At 41.2% G+C, this 24,799-nt stretch overlaps 1 protein-coding gene across 2 annotated transcripts in view; it reads right to left on the reverse strand.

Moving 5' to 3' along the window:
* The window catches only part of DCDC2 (doublecortin domain containing 2), a 161,377-nt gene that overhangs the window by 136,406 nt on the left and 172 nt on the right, over nucleotides 1-24,799 (reverse strand). The window contains exons 1-3 of one of the 2 annotated variants that reach the window (XM_059938024.1): nucleotides 24,705-24,783; nucleotides 23,831-24,218; nucleotides 19,470-19,524 (exon numbers count right to left, since the gene is read on the reverse strand). In XM_059938024.1, coding sequence (XP_059794007.1) covers nucleotides 19,470-19,524; nucleotides 23,831-24,123 — 348 coding nt within the window. In that variant the 5' untranslated portion in view covers nucleotides 24,124-24,218; nucleotides 24,705-24,783. Of the gene's footprint in view, nucleotides 1-19,469; nucleotides 19,525-23,830; nucleotides 24,219-24,704; nucleotides 24,784-24,799 lie in introns of those variants that run through there. The other variant, XM_059938025.1, reaches the window with a different exon arrangement.

The following is a 24,799-nucleotide window of genomic DNA, read 5'->3' on the forward strand; positions in this document are numbered from 1 at the left end:
TGGCAGAGGGTGTGTTCCAAAAATGGCCACAGCGATATTTCTGGCCCACTTCCTTTTCCAGAATCTTGCCACTCCCCACTAAGAGGTGAAGTCTGTTTCCCCTCCCCCCAAACCTGGACAGGACTTTGGACTGCCTGCAAGAATAGAATGTAAGGGAAGTGATGTTGCATGACTTCTGAGTCTGTCTATCTGCCTGTCTGTCAGATTCTCTTTCAACACTTGCCCTTAGAACCCCACCATTCTGTGAAGAAGCCCAATCTAGCCCACAAGGAGATACTACGTGGAAACGGGCAGGTGAAGAGGAAGTAAGGTCCAGCTTGACAGCCAACATTCGCCACCATTCATGTGGGTGAACAGCCTTCCCATGATTCCAGCAGTCAGCCTGCAAGTCTTCAGCTAGGGCTCCAGACTTCATGGAGCAGAGAAAAACCATCTCTGCTGTGCATCCCTGAATGCCTGACACACAGGACCCATAGGCAAAATAAATCATTGTCTTATGCTTCTAAATTGTGGGGTAATTTATGTCGCAGCCTTAAAAACTGGAACACTTCATTTTCAAAAAAAATCTAAAAATTTTTAAATATGAAGGAAATAGTAGTATTTAAAGCAAAAACTGATTACAGCCATTTTCATATACCAGGGAAGTAGCATGATTACTATTCATTCAAAAAAAAAAAAAAAATTCTGTGTGCCAGATACTGTGTTTAATGCTGGGGTGGTACAAAGATGAGTGTAAACAGATATAATGACTAACCTCTTGGAGTTTATAATCTAGGGGGAGAAAGGACTTCAATCAACTATTCAGCTACACAAAGGTAAATGCAACTGTAACAAGGAGAAAGGCCCAATATGCACCAATAGTGGGGGAATTTGATCTAGTTAGGAAGGTCAGAGAGGGCTTCCCTGAAAAAATGACACTTGAGTTGGGGTAAGTATGAGCAAAAGAGGCAAAGAGAGGAACAGGGGAGAATGTTCCAGACTCAGAGAACAGCGATGTGCAAAGGTCCTGAGACAAGAGGTAGCATGGGTACACCATGGACTGAAGGAAGTCCAGTAGTCATGCAACATCACTTCTGTTGCATCCTATTCTCCCAGGCAAGCCAAAGTCCCATCCAGGTTCACGGGAAGAAAAATTAGACTCTACCTCTTGATGGAGAGTGGCAAGGTAAAGAGAAAAGAGCAAAAGAAAGTGTTGGAAGAGTGGATCTGGAAGTATATGAAGGTACAAGAACACGTAAGACAATATCCTTCAGACTTTTATTGACCACCACTCAAAGAAAGGAATACATCTTACACTGCAACTTAATTCACATGCACACACACTCAATCAAAATCAGTTTCACAAAACAGGAGTTACCTTCACTACTTATCATGCAATCTACTATCGTCTATTCTATCTTTGCATGTATTTGTCACAACTAAATTGATTTTCAATGTACTAAAGGGTCACAACCTGAAGTTTGAAAAGCACTGGCATAAGGCCTAATAGGGTAAGTTAAGGAATTTAATGGGAAGTCACTGAAGAGTTTTAAACCCCATGGTAACATAATCAAATCTGTGTTTCCATACTCTGGTTGAAATACAAGAGAAAACAGAATGCAGGAGAAACAGAACGAGTATAAGACGAGGTGGGAGACTACCAAGGAAAACTGGGCAAGATATGATAGTAGCTTGAATTATCGTGATAGTGGGGGTAGAGGTGGAGAGAAATGGATGAATTTCAGATACTTGAGAGTTAAAACTGATGGGAGTGATTAACTACACACTGAGGATGAGTGAGGTTTTCGACTCTCAAAACAAGATGGGTAAGTAGTACCATTCTCTGAAGAAACAAAGGAAGAAACCAAGTATAGAGCAGGGAAGACAGCTCTTGCAAACAAAGCTGACTTCTAGTTTATGGTGATTGCTCATTGGGGTACAGTAATTTTGAAGCACATTTAGTGAAAAAAAAAATTTTAAATAACTTCACAGTCCCAGATAATGTGTTCATTGAAGAACAGTTGAGACTAACACTGGATGAGGTATCACCTTTTATCACCGTGGGTGTACTTGCCAAAGACTGTACACAATATACTATCTTGAGCAGCTAGAAATAGCCCTGAATTTTTGCTTAACTAGTTTATTAAAACTGGGACTTAGTGGTGGTCCTCAATAAAGAAGTTAAGATGCCAAATTTTCTTCCATATAATTCAGAGCCAAGGTCGGCAAATTATTGCCCATGGGTCACATTCTGCTTGTTCTCTGGGGCACAGCCGCCACTCACGAGCCACCAAGAGCTGCTTTCATTCTACAACAGCAGAGCTGAGTACTTACAGCAGTGACTATATGACCCAAAAGCCTACGATATTTACTGCCTGCCCTTTACAGAAATTAGTTAAGTGACTCCAAGGAAGGGAGCAGCCAAAGACTTCAGGAGACAGAAATCTTGGAGTAGAATTTCATGAGCGCTTCAGCCACTAATCTCTTACCTATGTGACTCAAAGAAGGATCCCAAACACCCTCCCTTCAACAAGGCCTTGAGAAACCCATGGGTGAGGAACATTGCTCCAGCCACTCTAAAAGTGCGCTGGTGCTTGTTCTCTCTAGACCACGCACGCATGGAAGATGCTGCATTTGAAATGGGCTCTCTGGTTCCAGCGGGGTATCAGGATTGTGGGGTGGCAGAAGGAGAAAGCAGCACTTCATCTCCAGAGACAAAGCGGGCAGAATAACCATAAGAGGCAGCAGAATCAATGTCGTAACCACAATAAACTGACCTGTAAGGCCCTATAATGCTGCCTGAATGATCTTGGGACTTCTAAGATTAAAAGAGTTGTGCGACTCACTACTTGATTTCTATAACAAAAATCTCCAGATCTTGTAAACAGAAGCCTGACTCAAACTTCCAGTTGTCATAGCCCACAGTCAATTATCAGACCTCACAGCCCCTGAAGGTATCCTGATACCTGAGGCCTGGCCCTTGCCAAACGATCCTACAATATCACAAATAAAAACTTTTTGAGTCTTCCTCAAAGTCCTTTCAATGATACCTGAAACCATTCACCAGAGAAGTATGCCCTGGGGGGGGGGGGGGGGGAGTGAAATACTCAGCCCATTGAGGAATGAACAGACATTGGCTCTTGGGCACAAACTCTCAATATACCTCTTAGGGAGAAACTCTTGTGTTTATGAACTGAGATATGCCCAAAATATTTTCAGTAGTAATACAAAAAAGAAAGAAGGAGGAACGATTAGAAATAATCCAAATGTTATCCATTGAAGAATGAATAAATAGTATTATATTTATAAAATGGAATACAGTGCTGCAAGGTGAACGAAAGAGATACAACTCCCCACAACATGGATGAATACCACAAATAATGTTGAGCAAAATAAGCAGGTTGCAAAAGAACGCATAGAGTATGATTCCATTTACATAAGTTCCAAACTTAACTACATATTGTTTAGGATTACATATATATGTAGCACAACTATTAAGAAAAACAAAAGGCAACGAGATGATAAGTATAAAATTCAAGATAGTGTTTACATTTTGGGAAGAAGCAAGAAATGGGACTAAGGAGGGACATAAGGAGCTTTAACTATATTTGTTCTGCTCTGTTTCATAAGCTGAATGTAGTACACAGATGTTAATTTTATTGTTCTACAAACTGTAGCTATGGTTTCTCTTTTGTATGTTATATATAATTCATAGTTTCTTAAAAACAATGATGTTAATGGAAAACATCAGCAATCCCATATAGGCAACACTACCAAGAGCTCAGATCCCTCCAGAACAAACATTTGGGCCACCCAACCAATTAAGAATCCTAAGCAGATGAAGTATAGGTTGGTCAAAAAGTCCGTCCAGGTTTTTCCGTAAGATGTTACAGAAAAACCTGAATGAACTTTTTGGCCAGCCCAAGGTTAATTAAAGGTAGGAAGGAGGGTAGAAAAGGAAATCATGAATACTATCTCTAGTCTCATGATTCTCTGAAGAAATACCCTATTTCCTTCCTTGTGATGTCTTGTATATCTTGCATATTGTCTATAACTAATATCCTTCCCCCCCCTTATCTCACTGACTTATATGAGGTAATAATAATTACATTTATACCAAAATATTGAGTTGGGATAGCAGCAGAACTAGAAGAAGAATAGACCTCACCCAGAGATCCTGACGTGGAACAAGATACAATAACTAAGGTGACAATGGGTAACCTCCTTCTGAGGAAGAGGATGAGTATGACTTCAGAGGTAGCAGAAACGTTAGCATTGACTTTGGCAGAAAGATGTGTAATAAATATTTGTCAGATTTTGGCTTTCCGGCATCTGAATGCATCTTCCATAGGAACAGAGTTCCCATCACATGAAGCTTGGGGAGAAGCAGATCCTACCACTAGCCACAGAAGGTTAAAAAGGCCGATGTCCACTTTATCAGCCCTACTGTAAGCTAAACCATCAGAACATGACCTTTGCTTGGCCCTGGAGTCCGATCCAGGGCTTTAACACCAGTTCCAGTGACACAACAAAGCAGAGAAGGTAAAAGTGCTACCATCAGTAGCAATGAAGCCCAGTTTCTAGGGGTAGTGTTTACCACACCTACTGTGAAAAGTTTGCGGCAGTGGCCTGAGAAGCTGAATGTCTCCATTGATCAATGGTGGTGGCAGTATCATCCTTAATGGCCTGGTCCTGTGGCATAATGTGGTCTGGATTCTAGCTGCTTCAATTCCCTTGTGACTGCTCATTCTCTGAGCTCAGTTCTGCAGCTCTATCAGAAGTTTTAAAGGATATCCAATATATTTTTTTAAACTCCTTTTCCACTAAAATAAGACACAGACATTTTCTTTTCCTTCCTGACAATATCCTGACTAAGTCAAGTGTATATTTTTCACTCTCTATATATCTCAGTCTTTGTGAAATTATGTAAACCCTCAATATTTGAGGAACAACTCCAAGATTCAGTGTCACGCCCAAGTTTACTGTATGCTACTTGATTTACTAATGTATTTCCTCTTTCATGTATTTATATAATAATAATCTTAACCATTTATTAAACATCTAACCTATGGTCACCCCAGCCAGAAGGAGTGATAAGTATCACCTAGCATCCGTAGAGGGTTTTGTACTCCATCGAGCATTTACATTTACATTTTCTCCTTCTGGACATAGGCAGTAAATGCAGCCAATACGATGTCAGTGATCCATCTCTTATTTCACTTACCACAGGGCTCTCTCTTGTTAACATCAGCAGCAATGTGGCAGATTTTCCATTAATTGAGCTCTAACTATCAGCACAGCGCTGGAAGTTTAGTGTGTGCCATTCCGTTAAGCTCCAAACCCTACCACCTGCAAGAAGGTCTAAAATAATAACAGAAACACAGAGCACCTCATTGCCAGACTCCCCTTCTCCACACTCCACAACAAAGCCTTCTTCTATAATCGTTTAGGATCGCTTAGATGGAGTCCTGGAAGACTGCCATTATGATTTTATAATTCTGTCTATATACTCAGAGTAATCCCATGGTTTCTGGGACACAAGCTAAACTGACATTGCTACAGATTAAAATGCAGATATCTAACCAAGATTGTCTTTCTAGGATAATTTCATTTATAATAAGCATTGGACAGGTTCTCTTGGCACCAAATCTGACGCACACAACTCCACTAACTTGACACCATAAGCTAGAGCAAAGGGAATTCATAAACAGAGAATTACAATTTGAATATGGTTCTATATAAGCAAGTGAATTAGGGAAGTGGAAGAGAGGAAGAGAGTTTAGGAATAAATAAGAGTCACTAAGTAAAAATGCTGAAAAATCCCAATGACAAATCACATTGCCTATGCCTATACTTCATTATATACATATCCATGTATACATGTTTAGATAACAGGTAAGAAGAGTCAGACAAAGTTAATCAATACTATTGATAAAATAATTGAAACAGGAATAACACAAGGGAATAGCAACCTGATTAGAAGAAGTGCCAGCTAGAGGAAAGTTAATTCAATCCAACTTCCATATACTATTTGACTAATTTAAATATTAGCCAATTGAGAGTTCATGAGAAACAGCTACATTGCAAAAGCCATACTAAAAGAATCTCTATGCTATAGTAAATATATATATTTGTAATTTTTAAATTGATATTTCAAATCTTTTGTTGTTATTTTTGCTTTGGGGTTTTTTTGGTTTTGTTGTTGTTTTGGCCACGCCTCGCAGCATATGGGATCTTAGTTCCTGGACCAGGGATCAAACCCATGCCCCTGCAGTGGAAGCGTGGAGTCCTAACCACTGGACCACCAGGGAAGTCCTCAAATCACTTTTTTAATTCAGCTTTTTTTTTTTTTTTTAATTTATTTTTGGCTGCGTTGGCTCTTCGTTGCTGCGTGTGGGCTTTCTCTAGTTGCAGCAAGCAGGGGCTACTCCTTGTTGTGGTGCGCGGGCTTCTCATTGCAGTAGCTTCTCTTGTTGCGGAGCACAGGCTCTAGGCACGTGAGCTTCAGTAACTGTGGCACGTGGGCTCAGTAGCTGTGGCTCACAGGCTCTAGAGCACAGGCTCAGCAGCTGCGGTGCACGAGCTTAGTTGCTCCGCAGCATGTGGGATCCTCCCAGACCAGGGCTCAAACCCGTGTCCCCTGCATTGGCAGGTGGATTCTTAACTACTGCGCCACCAGGGAAGTCCCTTTAATCCAGCTTTTTTTTTTTTAATTTTACACTTTATTTATTTATTTATTTATTTATTTTTGGCTGTGTTGGGTCTTTGTTTCTGTGCGTGGGCTTTCTCTAGTTGCGGCGAGTGGGGGCCACTCTTCATCGCGGTGTGCGGACCTCTCACTGTCGCGGCCTCTCTTGTTGCGTAGCACAGGCTCCAGACGCGCAGGCTCAGTAGTTGCGGCTCACGGGCCTAGTTGCTCCGCAGCATGTGGGATCTTCCCAGACCAGGGCTCGAACCCGTGTCCCCTGCATTGGCAGGCAGATTCTTAACCACTGCACCACCAGGGAAGTCCCTTTAATCCAGCTTTTAAAAACCAGCTGTGGGAGATCCTACAGCACACAAGCTAAAGCAAAACTCATAGTACTGGAAATTGAGTTATCTGTTCACTTCTAGAAAAACAAGCTGTGACTACGGAGTTTTATCAATCACCATATAAGTTACAAAACGGAACCTGGGTAATATCAGATGACTTCTTTCATAAATATTGCCAGAAGTCGGCAGCCCAGTTACATTAGGTTGTATAATTTGAAATAGCAAGATGGCCACGGAGGTTCATAAATCTTTGAAACTCAAAAATACTGCCAGAAGGTGAGGAAAAAAACACAAAGGAGCATGGACTGACTGCCACTAGAAATTTCCTAGAGAGAAATGTCCCAGGTTAAACATTAGACATTGCAAATATACCAAGTCCATTTAGTTTTCACTCTCCCACAGTCCCTTACCACTTAGTTTTGTCCCCAGCTAACAGGTGGGCTGAAATCAACCTTATTTCAACAAACCAAACATCCAAACTATGTAATCACGGGATGACATCTGAGCTTGATCTGGCTGGCTGCTTAAAAAGGAGTCTTTCACAATAATAAATGGGAATTTTCATTGTTGACCAAGCTAGATACTAAAGCACACCACATTTATACTTCAGGCTGAAATAAACCAAATGTAAATAAATCGCCCTACCTTTAAAAAGTGCCTCCATGCATCCATTTTGAAGTACACAGAAATATGTTTTATTTTGTACACAAAGATAAGATTATTAGCCTACTACCTGTGAGACACAGACCTTTTTAGTTGTTCTCCAATATGGTGATAGATGTAAGCTGAATTTCACATACATTCTCACCTATGCCTTAAACAATGCCACACTTGAGAGGACAGCTAGATGTTTGGGGGACAGTCTGGGGCCAGGGACCTAGTAGAACTGAGAGTCCCATGGGGTCCCAGCCCAAGTCCCTGGCTTCATTAGCATGGTGTTCTCACCATGCTGTTCCATGAGGAACAGTCTAAGGGTTTATTGCTGCTCTGTGCTACTCTGGATCTCTGAAACAAAGTTTCCACAAGTTAGGCATTTAAGATTACCCCACGCCTAGGATGGAGGTGGGAGAGCTGCCTGGCCAAAAATAACAGCTGGCATGTCAAGGGCATTGGCCTGGGGGCAGCACCAGACCTTTGAGGAGGGTCCTAAAAGGTCGTGACAGTTGAGCAGTGGCCCCCGGAGCTTGGGATCTGAGACCTGGGTTCAGGACCTGGCTGTGAACACTGGCAAATGACTTAACACGCTTGTGCCTCAGTTTTCTCATCTGTAAAATATAAATAATTACTCGTCCCATGGGATTATTTCAAAGATGGCATATGTGAAAGATTTTTAAATGTAAGGAGTTATAAAAGTATAATGTATTATTATTACAATTCATATCATCATCATACATTATGTAATATATAATTGGTATGCCATGTGATATATAATTATGTTACATTTTATAACAATATATATTGAATATATATTAAATATCTTTCCTTTTTCAGTAAAAGAAAAAGATTACCCCACGCGCGCACGCACACACACACACACACACAAATCTGTTCTTAAAGAGAAATATAATTTAAACTGTTTCTATATCCTAATAAAAAATGAATGCATCATCATAGATGACCTTATATGCTTGTTTATTATTACTGACTCCTTTGAGTTTCACTTCCTTTATTCCTTTAACACCTCACTCTCTTGGGTTTTCTTTTCTGAATGTACAATGTGTGGGGAAGAAAAACTGAAACATCTCTTTAGATGGTTGCTGTATCTGTCTAGGAGGCTATGCTACAGTTCCACATACAAAAACCACATTCCAAAACAGGAATATTCTCCAAACCCTTTACTTTCATGGTGTGCCTTCAAATTTTGTTGCTTTTGAAAAATTCTGACTGGGAGTACCAGCACATCACAGCACCGCCTGCTTATTTACACAGAAGAACTCTCTGAAACTTGAGAAATCACAGCAGAAGGTACCAGCACGGACTGCTGCCAGTCACCTGGGCAGGTCCCTCCCACACACTGCTGCCTCCATGAGGGACTGTGATGACAGCCTGGGCAGTGGTCCTTCTGGGCTTTTCCAGGAAGACTCTGACAGCAACCTAACCCACAAAGCCTTAGGTTAGAGGGAGACCTCAATTCACCTCTGCCATTTTGGTATGCAACTGAAATATGCAAGTCAAAGGAATGGATTTATAGTTTAAAACAGATGAAAAGAAGATACGACACTTTCTTTCAATAAATGCTTAGTAGTCTTAACCAAGTTTTTTAAAGCTTTCTTTCAATCTGACTGAAATTCTTCAAACTTCACACCACAGCTTAATTTTTTTTCCCCTTTTCGGTACCCAGCTATGATGGAGAAGACCTAGTCACCATATTCTTTATAAGCACTGAAGCCAATTATTAATTAGGTCTAAATAAAAAATTCTCTCCCCTTGGATTAACAATCTGTGGTATTATTTTTCCCATCTTTTATACTTTTTCACACAGCTTTTCTTTGAAAACTCTTTTCAGCGTCCTCTGACAACAATTACCTTGTTGTAATTTCTGATTGGCACATACTCAGTATCTTTTTATATCTGTGTGGTTAGAATCTAGCCCACTGCCTGGCATTCAGCAGGCTCTGGATAAATATTCTCAAGAAACTGTGAAATCGTACATGAGCAGCATTCAATAAATGGTTGAGCGTAATTTGTCTTCCTTGACTATACTTTGCTATTTGGTCACATTTTCCTATTATTCCTACTATGTGGAAATAATCATATTTCCATCATGAATTGTCCCTTTGACTCACAAGAAAATGCAGTAAGCTCATTCTAAAAATTATCCTAAAATGTGAACCTAAGTATTGACTTTCTAGTAGATGCACAGTATCCATCAATGAAAAGTTTGGTATACCTTGGCAGAACTTCAAATCATACTGAATATGCCTAAAATTTCATCTTCTGTGTTTCCAAATATCATGCACTATAAGAACACGAAGTTCTGTTGGTGTTGCCAAAAGGACTTTATTTTAGTGGGGCCAATGAAATGTCCTACTGAGAATAGTTCAATACTTAGATTAAGTGATATTTTTAAACACACACAATTAGCTAGCAATTTCTTTTATTAGATACTTTTTCTATTTTTTTTTAAAGGTTGATAATTATTTTATAACTGCTTATTAAATGTCTGTCTTTGCTTAGAACAGCTTATTACTATAAATAAAAAAGATATACATACTCTAATTTGCACATCTTCCAATTTCACAGACATTCTAAAATCATGTCTAAATGCCAAATAGAAAATGCAAGATATCTGGAACAAATGCCATGGCACATGTTAATGGACAAACTAAAATCACCAGTCTTTTAGCTTTTGATCAGAGCTGAATAGGGTTATTAATGGATATTTTTCATTAGACCAATATTTTCCAGGTTGACATAAACACTTCTCTCTTTCTTCCTCTTGTTCACACACATACACACACACACTGTTCAATACTGAGAAAAGCGAACAGACAAGAAAGTGTGAAAGAAAAATGAGGGACTTCCCTGGTGGTCCAGTGGTTAAGAATCCGCCTTCCAATGCAGGGGACGTGAGTTCAGTCTCTGGTCAGGGAACTAAGATCCCACATGCCGCGGGGCAACTAAGCCCGCGTGCCGCAACTACAGAGCCCTCACACCACAACTAGACAGAAGCCCTTGCACCACAGCGGAGGATCCTGCATGCCGCAACAAAGATCCCATGTGCCGCAACTAAGACCTGACACAGCCAAAAATAAAATAAATAAATATTCTTTAAAAAGAAGAAAGAAAAATGTAATATGGCCAGTTTTGTTCTTCAACAGAAAACTCTGTCTTCCTAGAGCCTTGGCAAGGTCATAGACACCTTGGAATCACCATGACCACTGATGTGAACTGGCTGTCCTTAAAAGAATGCTTCTCACTTAGCAGATACATTAGAGAGATGGGGGAAAGGTGTAAAATAAAAGATTGGAAAGGGGCTTCAATTATTGTTGGAAGAACTCATAAAAGTGGGTTTCATTTTCTTTGATTCTTCGATAAATTAGTAAACTTGACTAACATAATCTGGAAATCTTTCCCCAAGTTAAAGAAAGAAATATTTAGGAGTTTAACTATTTTGTAGTTCCCCCTTTGAACTCAGAATTCCCAGGCTAAAGATTAGTTAGTGAAACCACAGAGCCCCATGCCTTCCTGCAGTAAGGTTAATAATTACACCCAATTTAATGTCTAGAAATCCATTCCCAACCCAAAGCCTTTAAGTAGCAAATATCATAGTATGTTTCACTGGAGATGATGCCTAATGATTAAACTGAAATGTGAAGTTTTGATAATGATATTCAATATCTTAAAGACATTCACTGGTGTGACTGACCAGAAGTACAACCCATGTTCCCACAACCTTTTCAGACCAGGCCAAGTTCTGAGGTTTCAAAAACTCGCTTCCTTTCTTTCCTCCTCTCCAAGGTACTCCTGCAATACTCTACCCTATTAAGAAGAAACAACGGTTATCCAAATTCTCCATAAATGAAAATCTAAACTGAGAGAGGTATATTCAAGAGGATCCAATATGATGTTTATCTAACGAGGAAGCTTCCACTCCTTGGGAAGACAGTCATTGGTGTCTTTGGATTTTAATTTGAAGATTTCTTTTTAAGACAGCAGTTCGGGACTTCCTTGGTGGCGCAGTGGTTAAGAATCCGCCTGCCAATGCAAGGGACATGGGTTCAATCCCTGGTCCAGGAAGATCCCACATGCCGCGGAGCAACTAAGCCCGTGCACAACAACTACTGAGCCTGCGTGCCACAACTACTGAAGCCCGTGTGCCTAGAGCCTGTGCTCCACAACAAGAGAAGCCACTGCAAAGAGAAGCCCGCGCACCGTAACAAAGAGTAGCCCCCGCTCACCACAACTAGAGAAAGCCTGCGCGCAGCAATGAAGACCCAACGCAGCCAAAAATAAATAAATAAATAAATAAATAAATAAATAAATTTATGAAAAAGAAAAAAGAAAAGAAAGAAAGAAAAGCAACTGGAGTGGGAGTAGAACAGAGAAGAGAATGGCAGAGGGAGAAAAAAGAAAGAGGAGGTCAAGAAGCAAGGTCAGGGCTTCCCTGGTGGCATAGTGGTTAGGAATCCACCTGCGAACGCAGGGGACATGGGTTCTAAGCCCTGGTCCAGGAGGATCCCACATGCTGCAGAGCAACTAAGCCTGCGTGCCACAACTACTGAGCTTGTGCTCTAGAGCCCGTGAGCCACAACTACTGAGCCCGTGTGCCACAACTACTGAAGCCCGCGCGCCTGGAGCCCGTGCTCCGCAGCAAGAGAGGCCACCACAACGAGAAGCCCACGCACCGCAACGAGGAGTGGCCCCCGCTCGCCGCAACTAGAGAGGGCCCACACGCAGCAACAGAGACCCAACGCAGCCAAAAATAAATAAATTAAATAAATAAATTTAAAAAAAAAAAAAAAAAGAAGCAAGGTCAAAGACTAGAACCTGAACTGGCATATAAGACCAAGCTATTTTTAAGAATGAGGAAGTCTGATATTAAGTTTTGAGTTGTTGGCACTTCTAGATTACCTACTCCATTTCTACAAACGATTGGTAAATTTCACCACACACAAACTTGTGGGAACGGGTTATTTGTGTGGACATCAATGAGAGGATTTCACCTCTGAGTTGGTGGGGCCTTAAACAAATACAACCTGTAGAGGAACAAGACAGTCCATGAACTCAGCTAATACTCTGGAAGCAGACGCTCAGGCAAAGAGGTGAACATGAGGTAATAATCCTTGCAGGAATTCACAGAAGTCTTGGGAAGAATGTAGGACATTCCAAAGGCTAAGTAACGGAGGTTCAGGCCAATTTTATCTCGACCACAGGAGATGGACAACTCCAGCCATTATTCAGGTTACAACTAGCAGCTTAGGTGTTTATAACTCCAGGAAAATGGAACAAATTTTCCAGAAATTAGGAGTTTATTGCTCCTCAAAAATTAGTCCCATTATTTCCTGACCCATTATCGATAAAGTTCGAAAAGTGTTTAGCCCTTAAAATGTGGGCTTTTGAGCCAAAGAAATCTACAAGTTCTACAACAAAGATCAACGTTGGCAGAGTTAAAAGTAAGGCATGGCAGGCAAGGGAGGCTAAAGAGCAGTGAACTCCATGAGGACAGGGGCCATGTTGTTTGCTTCTCAGGTGACAAGCACAATGCCTGGCACATAGCAGTCACACAGTAAATCCATGTTAAATGAATAACATTCATTTAATACAGCTCCAAATTATACGAGAGACAATAAATGAATCACACAAAGGTTTAACTAAACTAATTTTATCCCTGAAACAAAGGCTAGATAGATAGTGGCCATGAAGACTTTTAAGTTATTTGAGACATCCCACTCATATGTGAAATGCAGAATCACCTGGCACGCTTGAGGCAAACAGATGTCTCCCTTAACTATGATAAGGAACATTCAACACTACAGAGAATTAAAACGACTACCAGCCTATTAATGCTAGGTACTATACAGAATTAGCAGACCTCCTAGGGACGTACAATCTAACAGGCAGCTCTGACACATGTGTTAAAGCCTCATCGGTTGATGACTACCAGCAACAGGAACAAATCTGTAGTCAGACAAAATCAGATTTATTGATTTGGTGCAGCGAGGGATGGCACTCAGAGAAAGCACAAAATGACGCTGAGAAGGACGGAGAAAGGAATCATCTTTTGTAAGGTTTGGGTTCTCGTTGAAGGATTCCAAGGAGGGTCTAAGGGAAGCCGATTCAGTTCTGGAGTGACTGCAGTTTTGAGGTGAAATTAGATGTGGGGATTAACTAGGGGTTGTTATGAGGTGAGGGCGATTTAGCAACTAAAGATGCCCAGTAGGGAATTCCCTGGTGGTCCAGTGGTTAGGATTCCACGCTTTCACTGCTGTGGCCCGGATTCAATCCCTGGTCGGGGAACTAAGATCCCACAAGCTGCGCGGCACGGCCAAAAAATAAAAATAAGAAATAAAGATGACCAATAAAATATGAGAACAGCAAAGCAGGTCTGGAGTGTCAGCCGCAAGTAAGCATTAATCACTGAAAGGGAGGGCCTTATGGCATCTTACAGCTGCTGCATAACTGGGAGAAGCAGTGTTCTATGATAACTTTGCAGCTGGCCTGCGATGTGTCTGTCCTCCAAGCCTGACTAGTGGCAAGGTTGCCTTTGTTGCTTCTCCATCCAGCTGATTTTCATTCTGTCGGAGACAGGCTTTGATCTTTACACAGATACAAGTATTAAATAATCCTCCTTAATCAAGGAGTAGAAAGGGACATTCTCAAAACCTTAATCTAAGAGAAATGGGCCAAAAATAAGAGATTCTGTTATATTTAAAATCTTTTCAAAACTGGCTGACCCATAAACCTAATCCCATCTACCCTTCTTCAGTCCTCCAAGCATCCCTCTAGCCCAGCACATGTGCCCTGGATAATAATAGTTGGTTTACTTCCCTGTCTTCTCCCCTGGACTCCAAACTCCTAAAAAAGCAGAGAAGTGCTCATTTATACCTGGTGACTCACAGCTCCCAGCGCACCCTAAGTGCTGTGTAGCCAAGCTGTCTGCTTGTCTCCTCTGTCCAGAATGGCCCTATCCAGCGCCTCTTACACAGTGAAACAGATTTTGCTCTCTAAATAAGTATTAAAGAATGTCATAATCTGGGGGCTTCCCTGGTGGCGCAGTGGTTGAGAGTCTGCCTGCCAATGCAGGGGACACGGGTTCGAGCCCTGGTCTGGGAAGATCCCACATGCCGCAGAGCAGCTGGGCCCGTGAGCCACAATTACTGAGCCTGCGTGTCTGGAGCCTGTGCTCCTCAACAAGAGAGGCCGCGATGGTGAGAGGCCCGCGCACCGCGATGAAGAGTGGCCCCCGCTTGCCGCAACTAGAGAAAGCCCTCGCACAGAAACGAAGACCCAACAGAGCCAAAAATAAATTAAAAAATAAATAAATATAACATGAATGAACCTTGAAGAAAAAAAAAAAAACACTTAAAAAAAAAAAAAAAAAAGAATGTCATAATCTAAAGGATTCACTACACGGATGAGACAGGGGAGAGCTGATCAGCCGATCAGCAACATCTACAACTCTGGGTCGAAGAAGAAGGAAGCTTCCCTTGGAAGAGTTCACTGATGGCCTTGTTGCCACCTGATAAAGTCAAAAGCACTTGAAATAAACAGCTCAGCGCAAATGGAGTTGAACCCCTACCAAACTGAATCGCTTATAATGCAGTACTGGAGATTTTCGTGTATCTGTCTTTTCAGCAAGACTGTAAATTCCTGGAGGTGAGAGGTTATACATGTCTTGTTCATTCTGCTCCCCTGCTCTCTGCCTACCATGCTGCACAGTACGGGTGTTCAATCATGTGAAAGCAAAGTGGATAAAGCAGAAAAATAAGAAGACCCTCCTTCAGTTAAAGGGAAAGGGTAAAAGCACCATGCGGGCTGGTAAGCAAGAGGAAAGGTATCCCACATGCGGATCAGAGGCTCCCAGTGCATGAGGACAGAGGGCTCCATAGACGGCTTCCCTGAGAGAGGAAAGGAAGAAGCTGGCGAGTGGACTTGGAACGCGGAAACACAGAACGAGGTCTGAAACTGGGCAGAGAGGAGGGGGAAAGGAAGCAGACAGAGGACCGGGAGGACATAAATAAGGAGATGAACTACCAAGGTCAGAAGATGAGAACAGTGTCTTTATTAAAACCACCACCGATGCAGGCAAAGCGGGAAGAAAGATGAAAATATAGCTCAACGCAATGACTGGGGAATAGAGGCAGGAGTCCAAGGGGGGCCTAGAAGGTCTCTTTATCTGGATGTTATTAAAAGCAAGACCTGGTGTCGAGAGGTAAGGAAGGGCTCAGAGCCTACAGCGCAGCCCAACTTTGGAGCAGGTGCAAACCACCAGTCACCATTTTGCTTTTCTTTCTCCCAGCTCCTTTTTCTTCTCTGTCTTTCCTCCGCTTCCCCTCCCCCTTCCTCCTGCTGCAAAAAGTGTTGGCCACATAAGACCACGTACTTCTTTCAGGTTAGTGGAACAGGTGCATTAGAGTTCTGCCTTTGTCTGTCCTGATGACACGGCTACAAAGAAGAGGAGGAATAGGACTAGCTGTCCTTTCAGTGTCTCTTCAGAGATGAGTTTCGTGGCACAGAAGGGCAATGACAGAAACCACAGCAGAACCTGGAACGTCCAGATGACATGCCCATTCTCATTACGTGACCTGCAGTCAGCAAGTGGATACCACTGTGTCTAAACTATTAACTGTCTAAAGAACAAGCAAACTGTATTATGGACTTGGGCGGGGGGTGCTCCGGGAGGAGGAGAGGAATGCTGCTGGCCCCCAGCACCCACTGGCTGGGTTTCCTACCACACGCGAAAACCTAGCCACAGCTGTGGGACCCAACGCCACACGTCCTACAAAACCCCAACAAACGGCAAAAGTCCTTCTGTTATAACGTGCACTGTGAATAATCAGAATTAATATGCTTCAAGCAATTAGAAAAATTGAAGCATCTACCTCAATGTGGTGGCTTTTATTAGGTAACCCCAACACTGAAAACTTAAACAATATGAAATACGTCAGATTTGAGGGAAATGTCCCCAGTTTTGATGAATAGGTAATTTTACTAACTCTTCATATTGAAACGTCTTTGAATAGACATTGTTTGTGCTACTACTGCATTGAAACTTCTTCTCTGAAACAACTCTAAACTCTCCAATTCTATGTATTCATGTTCCCACTTCAAAATTATTTCTGTGAATCCCTCCCTGTGATTGGGAGAAAGATGTGTTATCTTCCTCAAAGAATAGCAGTCATCAACAGTATTTTACCAGGTGTGCACTCTTTTCTCAGTAGACACAAATGTTGAAAGGAAATCACCACCTTAGATCAAGAAAATAGAATCTATAATATTGTGAAAGGCCAGTGTCTGTCAAGTTTGTTCTCAAATTTTGAACATAGATTGTCCTCTAAGTTATAAACTTGTGGAATTCTAGAAGTCTGATGGTTAATCACTTGTGAAAAAGAGAGAGGTATTTCTGCCCAGTAAGAATTACACACACAAAAGTGAGGTTCTCAGCTCAGCCTACAAAAGCCTTTCTGACTTGTGCTCCACCTAAAACAACATCAATAAGACTGCAGAACCAACAGTGAAAGTGACATCTCTATGGGAAAATGCATTCAGAGTTCCTATTTTGGATGCCCGGAACCCAAAACTCTCCCTTTCTGGCAATGAAAACAGGGGTCCCCTTGCTCAAAGCAGGCTTTGTGTGTGGTCATGGTGTGGACTTTGGGGAGGAGGGTATCTGTGTTGAAGATCAAGACTGGAAATGCAAGGGACTTCCCTGGTCCAGTGGTTAGGACTCCTCACTTCCACTGCAAGGGGCACGGGTTTGATGCCTGGTGGCGGAACTAAGATTCTGCATGCCATGCGGCACAGCCGAAAAAAAAAAGACTGGAAATGCAAAGTGAGGGAAGTAAATACACTGCTGTCTAGACTGGGAGGGAAGGTTGAGGGGGACAAAAGTGGGAGAGTGGGGCTTGGGTGAGTGAGGGAAAATGCTGAAGGTCATGGACAAAGAGAACAGTTTCTCACCACCTCTTCCAACCTGCTCTGCATCCCCAAAATGACCCCCTTTGGAAGACTGCGAGGGGAAGGACTGGGAAGAAATGAAAGGCTACAGCAGGATCCATGCAGTTAGAGCAAATGAGAAGGGGCAGGAATCACCAGTAAGAAGAAAAGTGGGAGAGATACAGTGTTCTAGAAGAGGGAGAGATGCTGTCTTCTAGTTGGAGATAAGGGGTGGATTTGTCACATGTAAGACTTGCATTCATAAATCAGAACCTTGTCTGTGTGGCCCGTGCACAGGCCCCAAGTAAAGAGAAATCAATAGTTACTGCTCCAAAGCGGAAGAACAATTAGCAAATTAAATTCACTAGAGTCCTTGTGAATGCTTCTTTTGTTAAGGATAACCTTTTTTATTTAAGTATATTCCAAAAATTTTTTGCACACCTCTTGCAATTTGCCAGACCCAATGTCTTCATCAAAGACACTGGAATCCAGAGGAAATATACGCTCATAATTTTTTTGGAATTCACACATTTCAAATCCTACTGCAGAAATTCGGCTTCAGTCACTAACTTCAAGCAAGGTATTGATAGCTTACTTCAAGTGGTTGTGTGTCCTTCAAACAATATTATATCCAGAACTAATACACTAATGTCTTTTCTTACTACTTGCTACAGATATTAACTAGCAGTCATTCTTTACCTGTAACATAAGCACCACCTGAAAAATTTATATTTTTGTCTACGTTAAGCTATAAATCATATCACTTTCATAAATAATCAACTTTTCATACATTGAAAATCAAAAATACAAACAATATTATTTTAAATAATGTCTGGGATTACCACGTTTTCCCACAAATTATTTGAATCATGAATTTAATCTTGCGTTATTAAAAACACGGCACAATTAAAATTTTTTCTTACGTAGTTTTTTTTTTTTTTTCCTAGAGAGACCAATTTGGTCCTGTTGGGCATAAACCCAGCATGGGAGGAAATGGCCAGAGCCGAGGAGTCTCCCTGGGGCTCTGCACTACAAATGAGGAAAAACTCCTTTTCCTGTTAGTCATTTCTGCACTGGCAGGACACACCCACTGGGAGCACTTGACTCTGTGGGGTCCAAATGGGAGGAGGGCAAGTCTGGCTGGTGAACAGAATCCCAATCTGGGTTTAACTATCATTTTCCCTGTCTCACTGGGACGTTTAAGGCTCTTGCCTTAATTTTGTTTTTAATCTATTTTTTCATCCATAGACTAAGGAATACATCCTATAGAATACCCACTAGAGATGATTCCACTAGGGATCCAGATGCTATGTGGAACATAGTGGAATGAATATCTATGTCACAAGACTCATTGCCAGTCTTCATGCAAGCTTCTGGTGACCACGCTCAAGTGAACTTTAATGCAAGTTAACATGGAGGTGTTTTCCTGATATCACAGGAAGTCTTAACAGGCTCCTTTGAAAGCCTCAGGGCCAGTCAGAGTGATCCTGGCCATTTCAGACATTGGACTGTCAGAAGCAAGTCAGGACAGGGGATGTAGTTTTGGCAAAGGTTGGTATCACGGCGCTCAGAATCTCTTCTCACTTGACAGGGAAAATCCCTGTGGGTTTCAACCAGAGAACACACAGCTAGAAAATGGGAGAATAAGAGCATGCTGTGTCTAGTCCTACACATCTGTGGACACCTACTCAGTCTGTTTGTTTCTGATAATGATCCACAGAAAGGGTTATCTTTGCCTTAAAACATCTAATGTCCTCTTTATATACATTAGACAATTTATCTCGATTAGAATGTCATCCAAATCTCTAAGACATACCATAAGAAACACAAAGCAGCACTGTTATTATTATTTGCATTACCTCTGTATTCACAACTTCCATTGGTCTTTTCTTGATTTCTCCTATGTCCAAGTAACTGGGGGGAAAAAAAACAATAAGGGCTTCTTTCATTACTTTTGAATCAGCTATGTAAATGTCTTTTTAAAAATTATTGAAAAGTAAAGCTAGCCATAGGAAATACTTAAGCCTAAAGCAAAAATCAATGGCTACTAATTAAAAGCCATTATAATAACAGGAACTGCTTTCAGGGCTGACACATGTCCATGCTAAACTTCAATGAAATTGAAGTCTTAGAAATACATACTTCCATTGGGGAACATTCTTCCCCACAATGGTCAGCTACTTACTATATATATGGTATTTCTTATTTTTATATCAATTTTGATATAAAGAGTGGTTTGTGTGTAAAGCTGCTTAACAGTTAGTTCTATTAATTACAGACTTTAGGCCAAAGAAAGTAGTACTGATCCCATGCATTAGAGTAACAACTGTGAAAAGCTGGGAAATCTTTTTTCCTAGGAGAGCACTTTAATTATGCAGAAATGCTCAGCCATGTGGGATGGTTTAGGCATTGGTTCAGCTAAAATACAGATGGGTAAACTAGTTAACCTCTGGAGACCCCTATCATTCCATTACTATTTGCTACATATATTAACTAGTGATCATTCTTTAGCTATAGCATAAGCACAACCTAAAAACTTTATACCTTTGTCCACTTCAAGCTATCTGTCCATCACTGTGATCTCGTTCCACTGTGCTTCATACATAGAAGGTGATAAATGTTTTAATATTAAAAATAAATATAAATCTAGGATTTAATTTATAACCATAGATAGAAAGATAGATACATTCTCTACCTCAACTACCATAATTGCTGAGTTGCCAAAAATTTTATATTAGAATTAATTTTGGCTATGTTTTATTTTGTTGTTTTTTGGATAGAACGCTTTAGTTAATCCATACCTCTGGAAATTATCATGTATTTCTCTTACATAAACAGTATTATACAAGACAGTGAAAATTCTCCCTCTGCTTAACAATAAAATGGGTCTTTCGGAAATCTTCAGGGACTGATTTCCAACATAACAATAAAACATTCTAACTGTCATGTGCAGGAAAGTGATTTCAGATCCACATGTAGTAGAGTCAACATCCCAAAATGCATAAGGAAAACTCTGGGGAAAATAACAATCTCTAGAATTCTCTGCTATAAAATAAAGGTTTAATAGCTACCTGAAGTTTAATCACCGTTTCAAAATTATTAGAAGAAATATGAGTAAAAGATATGCAAGAACAAAGTTGATCATTTTCATTCAAAAAATATTTTTCCACCATTGCTGTCTTCCCCAACATCAATTAGGGTCTACATGGCATGAATTACCCTCAATATCTTTCGGGCTTTCTTTTGTTCTGCCAGTTTCTTCATTTGTTATGTAAACTTAAAACTGCAAAGCTTCAAATATATTCAGCATTTAAATCTTCTTGGCTTCTATCATTATAACCATAGATATTACCACTTTAACACAAATAAATATTCATCTGTCAGCATGGAAAATTAACCATGGACACGTTATAACAAACTCAGGGTTTTTGATCTGAAGTGCACTTTCTATTTGGTTTGGAACTGTACCTGTTTTTATCTTTTGAGTTGGTAGCACAAATAAACAAAAGAGAATACAAATTATTAAAGTGAGTCTGGAATTGCAGATTTACGTTCCCATGAAATTGCTTCATATGAAAATTATTTAATTTAAAAAATTAACAAAGTATATGATGAAAGGAACTGGACACAGAGATGCTTTGCATTTATAACACTTCGTTGTTTACAAAACACATTCACATCCATACCATTTACTTTCTACAACAAGACTGTGAGGTAGGAATGGTTATGTTCCTTTTCTGCATTAGGAAACTGACTAGCTGTGTCAAGTGAATTGCACAAGGATGCAGAGCTAATAAACAGCTCAAACACAAGTCTCCTAACTCTCAGCTTTAAGTTCTAAGTTATTGTGAAGTACAGTTTCATTTGGCTCTTCTCTAAGGAAGTTAGACAAAGCATACTAAAGGAGGTTTCAGGGAAGGGAAACTAAATCCAAATGTATCCCTCACCTCCCATAAAAAGAACATCTGGCATAACAAAAAAGCAGAACACCTAGAACTCAATTTAAACAAACTTACACAAGCTAGGATGATATTAGATAACTTTAGTGATACTTGGGAAAATAGTTCTACACAGTTAAAATCAGAACTCACAAGCATAGATTTTATGGTAAAGGTATGTTTTTTGCCATCCTGAGGCCCAAGCTGAATTTTAATTAAAATATTATATTAAAAACTATGGGGGAAAAAAAAAAAAAAACTATGGGGGGAAAAAAACCTATGGAATATAGACTTACCATACAATCCAGCAATTCCACTCCTAGGTATATACCCAAAGAGAAATGAAAACCTATACATACCCAAATAATGAAAACTTGTATATACCCAAAGAGAAATGAAAATGTTCATAGCAGCATTATTCATATTAGCCAAAAGTGAAGCAATCCAAATATCCATCAACTGATTAACGGATAAACACAATGTGGTATAGCCATATCATGGAATATTATTCAACAATAAAAAGAATGAAGTACTGATACATACTATAACATGATAAGCCTTGAAAACATTATGCTAAGTGAAAGAAGACAGAAACACAAAAGGTCATATATTGTATGGTTCCTTTTACAGGCATACCTCATTTTATTGCACTTAAGAGATATTGCATTTTTTTACAAATTGAATCAGGTTTGTGGCCACCCTGCATGGAGCAAATCTATCAGCGCCATTTTTTCCAACAGCATTTGCTCACTTCATGTCTCTGTGTCACATTTTGGTAATTCTTGCAATATTTCACACTTGTTCATTATATTATATTTGTTATGGTAATCTGTGATCAGTGATCTTTGATGTTACTACTATGACTTGCTAAGGGTTCAAATGATGATTAGCATTTTTTAGCAATAAAGTATTTTTTAAATAAGGCATGTACTTTTTTTTAGACATAATGTTATTATTGCACACATAATAGACTACAGCATAGTGTAAACATAACTTTTATATACACTGGGAAACCAAAAAACTCCTGTGACTTGCTTTATTGCAATATTCACTTTATTGCAGTGGTCTGGAACACAACTTGCAATATCTCCGAGGTATGCCTGTATATAAAATGTCCAGAATAGACAAATCCATAGAGACAGAGAAACTAACCACTACTGATTAGTGGTTACTAGAGGATGGGGAGAAGGGGAAACTGGGAAGGTACAGGGTTTCTTTTTGGAGTGATGGAAATGTTCTAATATTAGTTTGTGGTGATGGCGGCAAAACTCTATGAATATACTAAAAACCACTGTGGTTTATGTTATGTGAAATATATCTCAGTAAAGCTATAAAAAAAAACAACCCTATGGAATATTAAATTCTACCTGTCCTACAGTACCCACCCCCACGAGGAATAATTTCTCTCAACTCCCATATAACTTTAACTATTTTTCTAATTGCACTCATTCTTTTGTACTTTGCATTAAAATTACTGGTGTGCATGTAGTCTGTCTCCTGTTAGATTGTGAACTCCAAAAGACAAGGAGTCCTGTCTTATCTCTGTTCCCTTCAGAGAACTAAGCACAGTTTGCTGATTCACTGAATGCCCACAATAAGTGAGCGCCCTGCCAGGAACTGGGGATAAGCACCACTACTAACGACCCCTGTCCTTGAAGGTTTAACCATCAAGTACCTGGTGACAGACATGTAGACAAATACAGTAAGCCAGTAAACTTTTCCAAGCATTAAGGAAATAACATAAACGTGCAGGAGGTGGGAGGAGGGTCACAAAGTGGGGTGTGGTCAGTTCTACTTGGAATTGAAAGGTTGAAAGCACTTTTCTTCACGGGTGACAATACTTCCAAGTGATTTTTAAGAAGTCTTTATTTAAACTAAAATGATAGGTTCCAACATTGTAAATCAACTATACTCCAACAAAAATTAAAATGATAGGTTCCAAGCAAAAGTGGAAAGAGAAAAAGCAGAACAGAAAATGCCAAATATCTAACATGTCGTTTGTGTTACTCTTTCCAAATAGCTAGTCACGGAATACTTTTTTTTTTTTTTGATTCCCACTCCTTATACACACATTTAAAGTCCGTTCCTACTGCTCCGTACGTGAACTTTCTTTTCCAATCACACTTTCAAGCTCTGACCCCAGCTGCAGCGGGAGCCTTGAGTGGCATCAACCCGCACAGTCACAGCCCCTGGGCGCACCGAGGTGTGGGGTGAGGCGGGGGTTATTCCATTCCACCTTAGAACCCTCTGAAATGGCGGGCGGAGGAGATAGAAGGACTCACTTGAGTTTCTTGAAGGCTTCCTGGCCCCCAGCCACGTAGTTGCCCCCGCTCTGGATCTGGTCTAGCTTCCGGATGCGGTGCCCGGCCCGCGGGGTGTAGATGTTCCTGACGGCCCCGAAGGGCGCCTGAACGCCGCCCGTCACCTCCTTGAGGAAGACGTCGAAGCTGGACACCTTCTTCTCGTGGAAGACGAAGCGGCGCCCCGCGAAGAAGGGGTCCCCGTTGCGGTACACCAGCACGCTCTTCACGACCGGCTGAGACAGGTGGCTGGACCTGGCGCTGGTGCCGCTCATCTTCCCCACGGCACGCCGCTCCGGCTCGCTTCTCAGCGGGGAGGCACCTCCGCTGCCCCAGCGGCCTCACGGCGCACGCGGCGCGGGGTCGCGTCCTGAAACGAATGGGCAACAGACAAGCTCACGGGTAAAGGCGAAGCAACTGCGTATGCCCGGCGTTCACCCCGCGAAGACCCTGCAGCTGCAGGACACGTTCAAGTAGTTCACCGGAGTCTGCACAGCCAATCAGCAATCGCGCTGCGCGCACGACACCTGTTTCACTCGCTACCGGCAGAATCAAGGCGTAACCACCTCTGCACAGGAGCCGCGCGGGGGGCTTGAAACAGGGAAACTTCGTGCCCCCGGGAGGGAGGTGGGAATACACACACACACACACACACACACACACACACACGAATTATAAAATTATAAATGTGATGAAACTTCTTTCCTCGCCTGGCTCTCTCCCCTCTCAATCTTTTGTTTGTTCCCAAAGTAATTAGGGTTCTGGCTGGAATTGCCCAGATTTTTCTTTGCCGAGAAATAAATGCCTAAAGTGCATTGAGAGAGTTTCCCAGACCCTTCACCCCTCCCCAGATGACCTGCACCGCCCCGCGGCGAAGCTCCCATGGGCATCGTTTAAACACATAGGGCAGAGGCAGGCAATCGAGTCCCAAGGCGGGGGGTAGTGGGTGAG

This window comes from Balaenoptera ricei, chromosome 11 (genome assembly GCF_028023285.1).
Source record: "Balaenoptera ricei isolate mBalRic1 chromosome 11, mBalRic1.hap2, whole genome shotgun sequence".
NCBI classification, from domain to species: domain Eukaryota; kingdom Metazoa; phylum Chordata; class Mammalia; order Artiodactyla; family Balaenopteridae; genus Balaenoptera; species Balaenoptera ricei.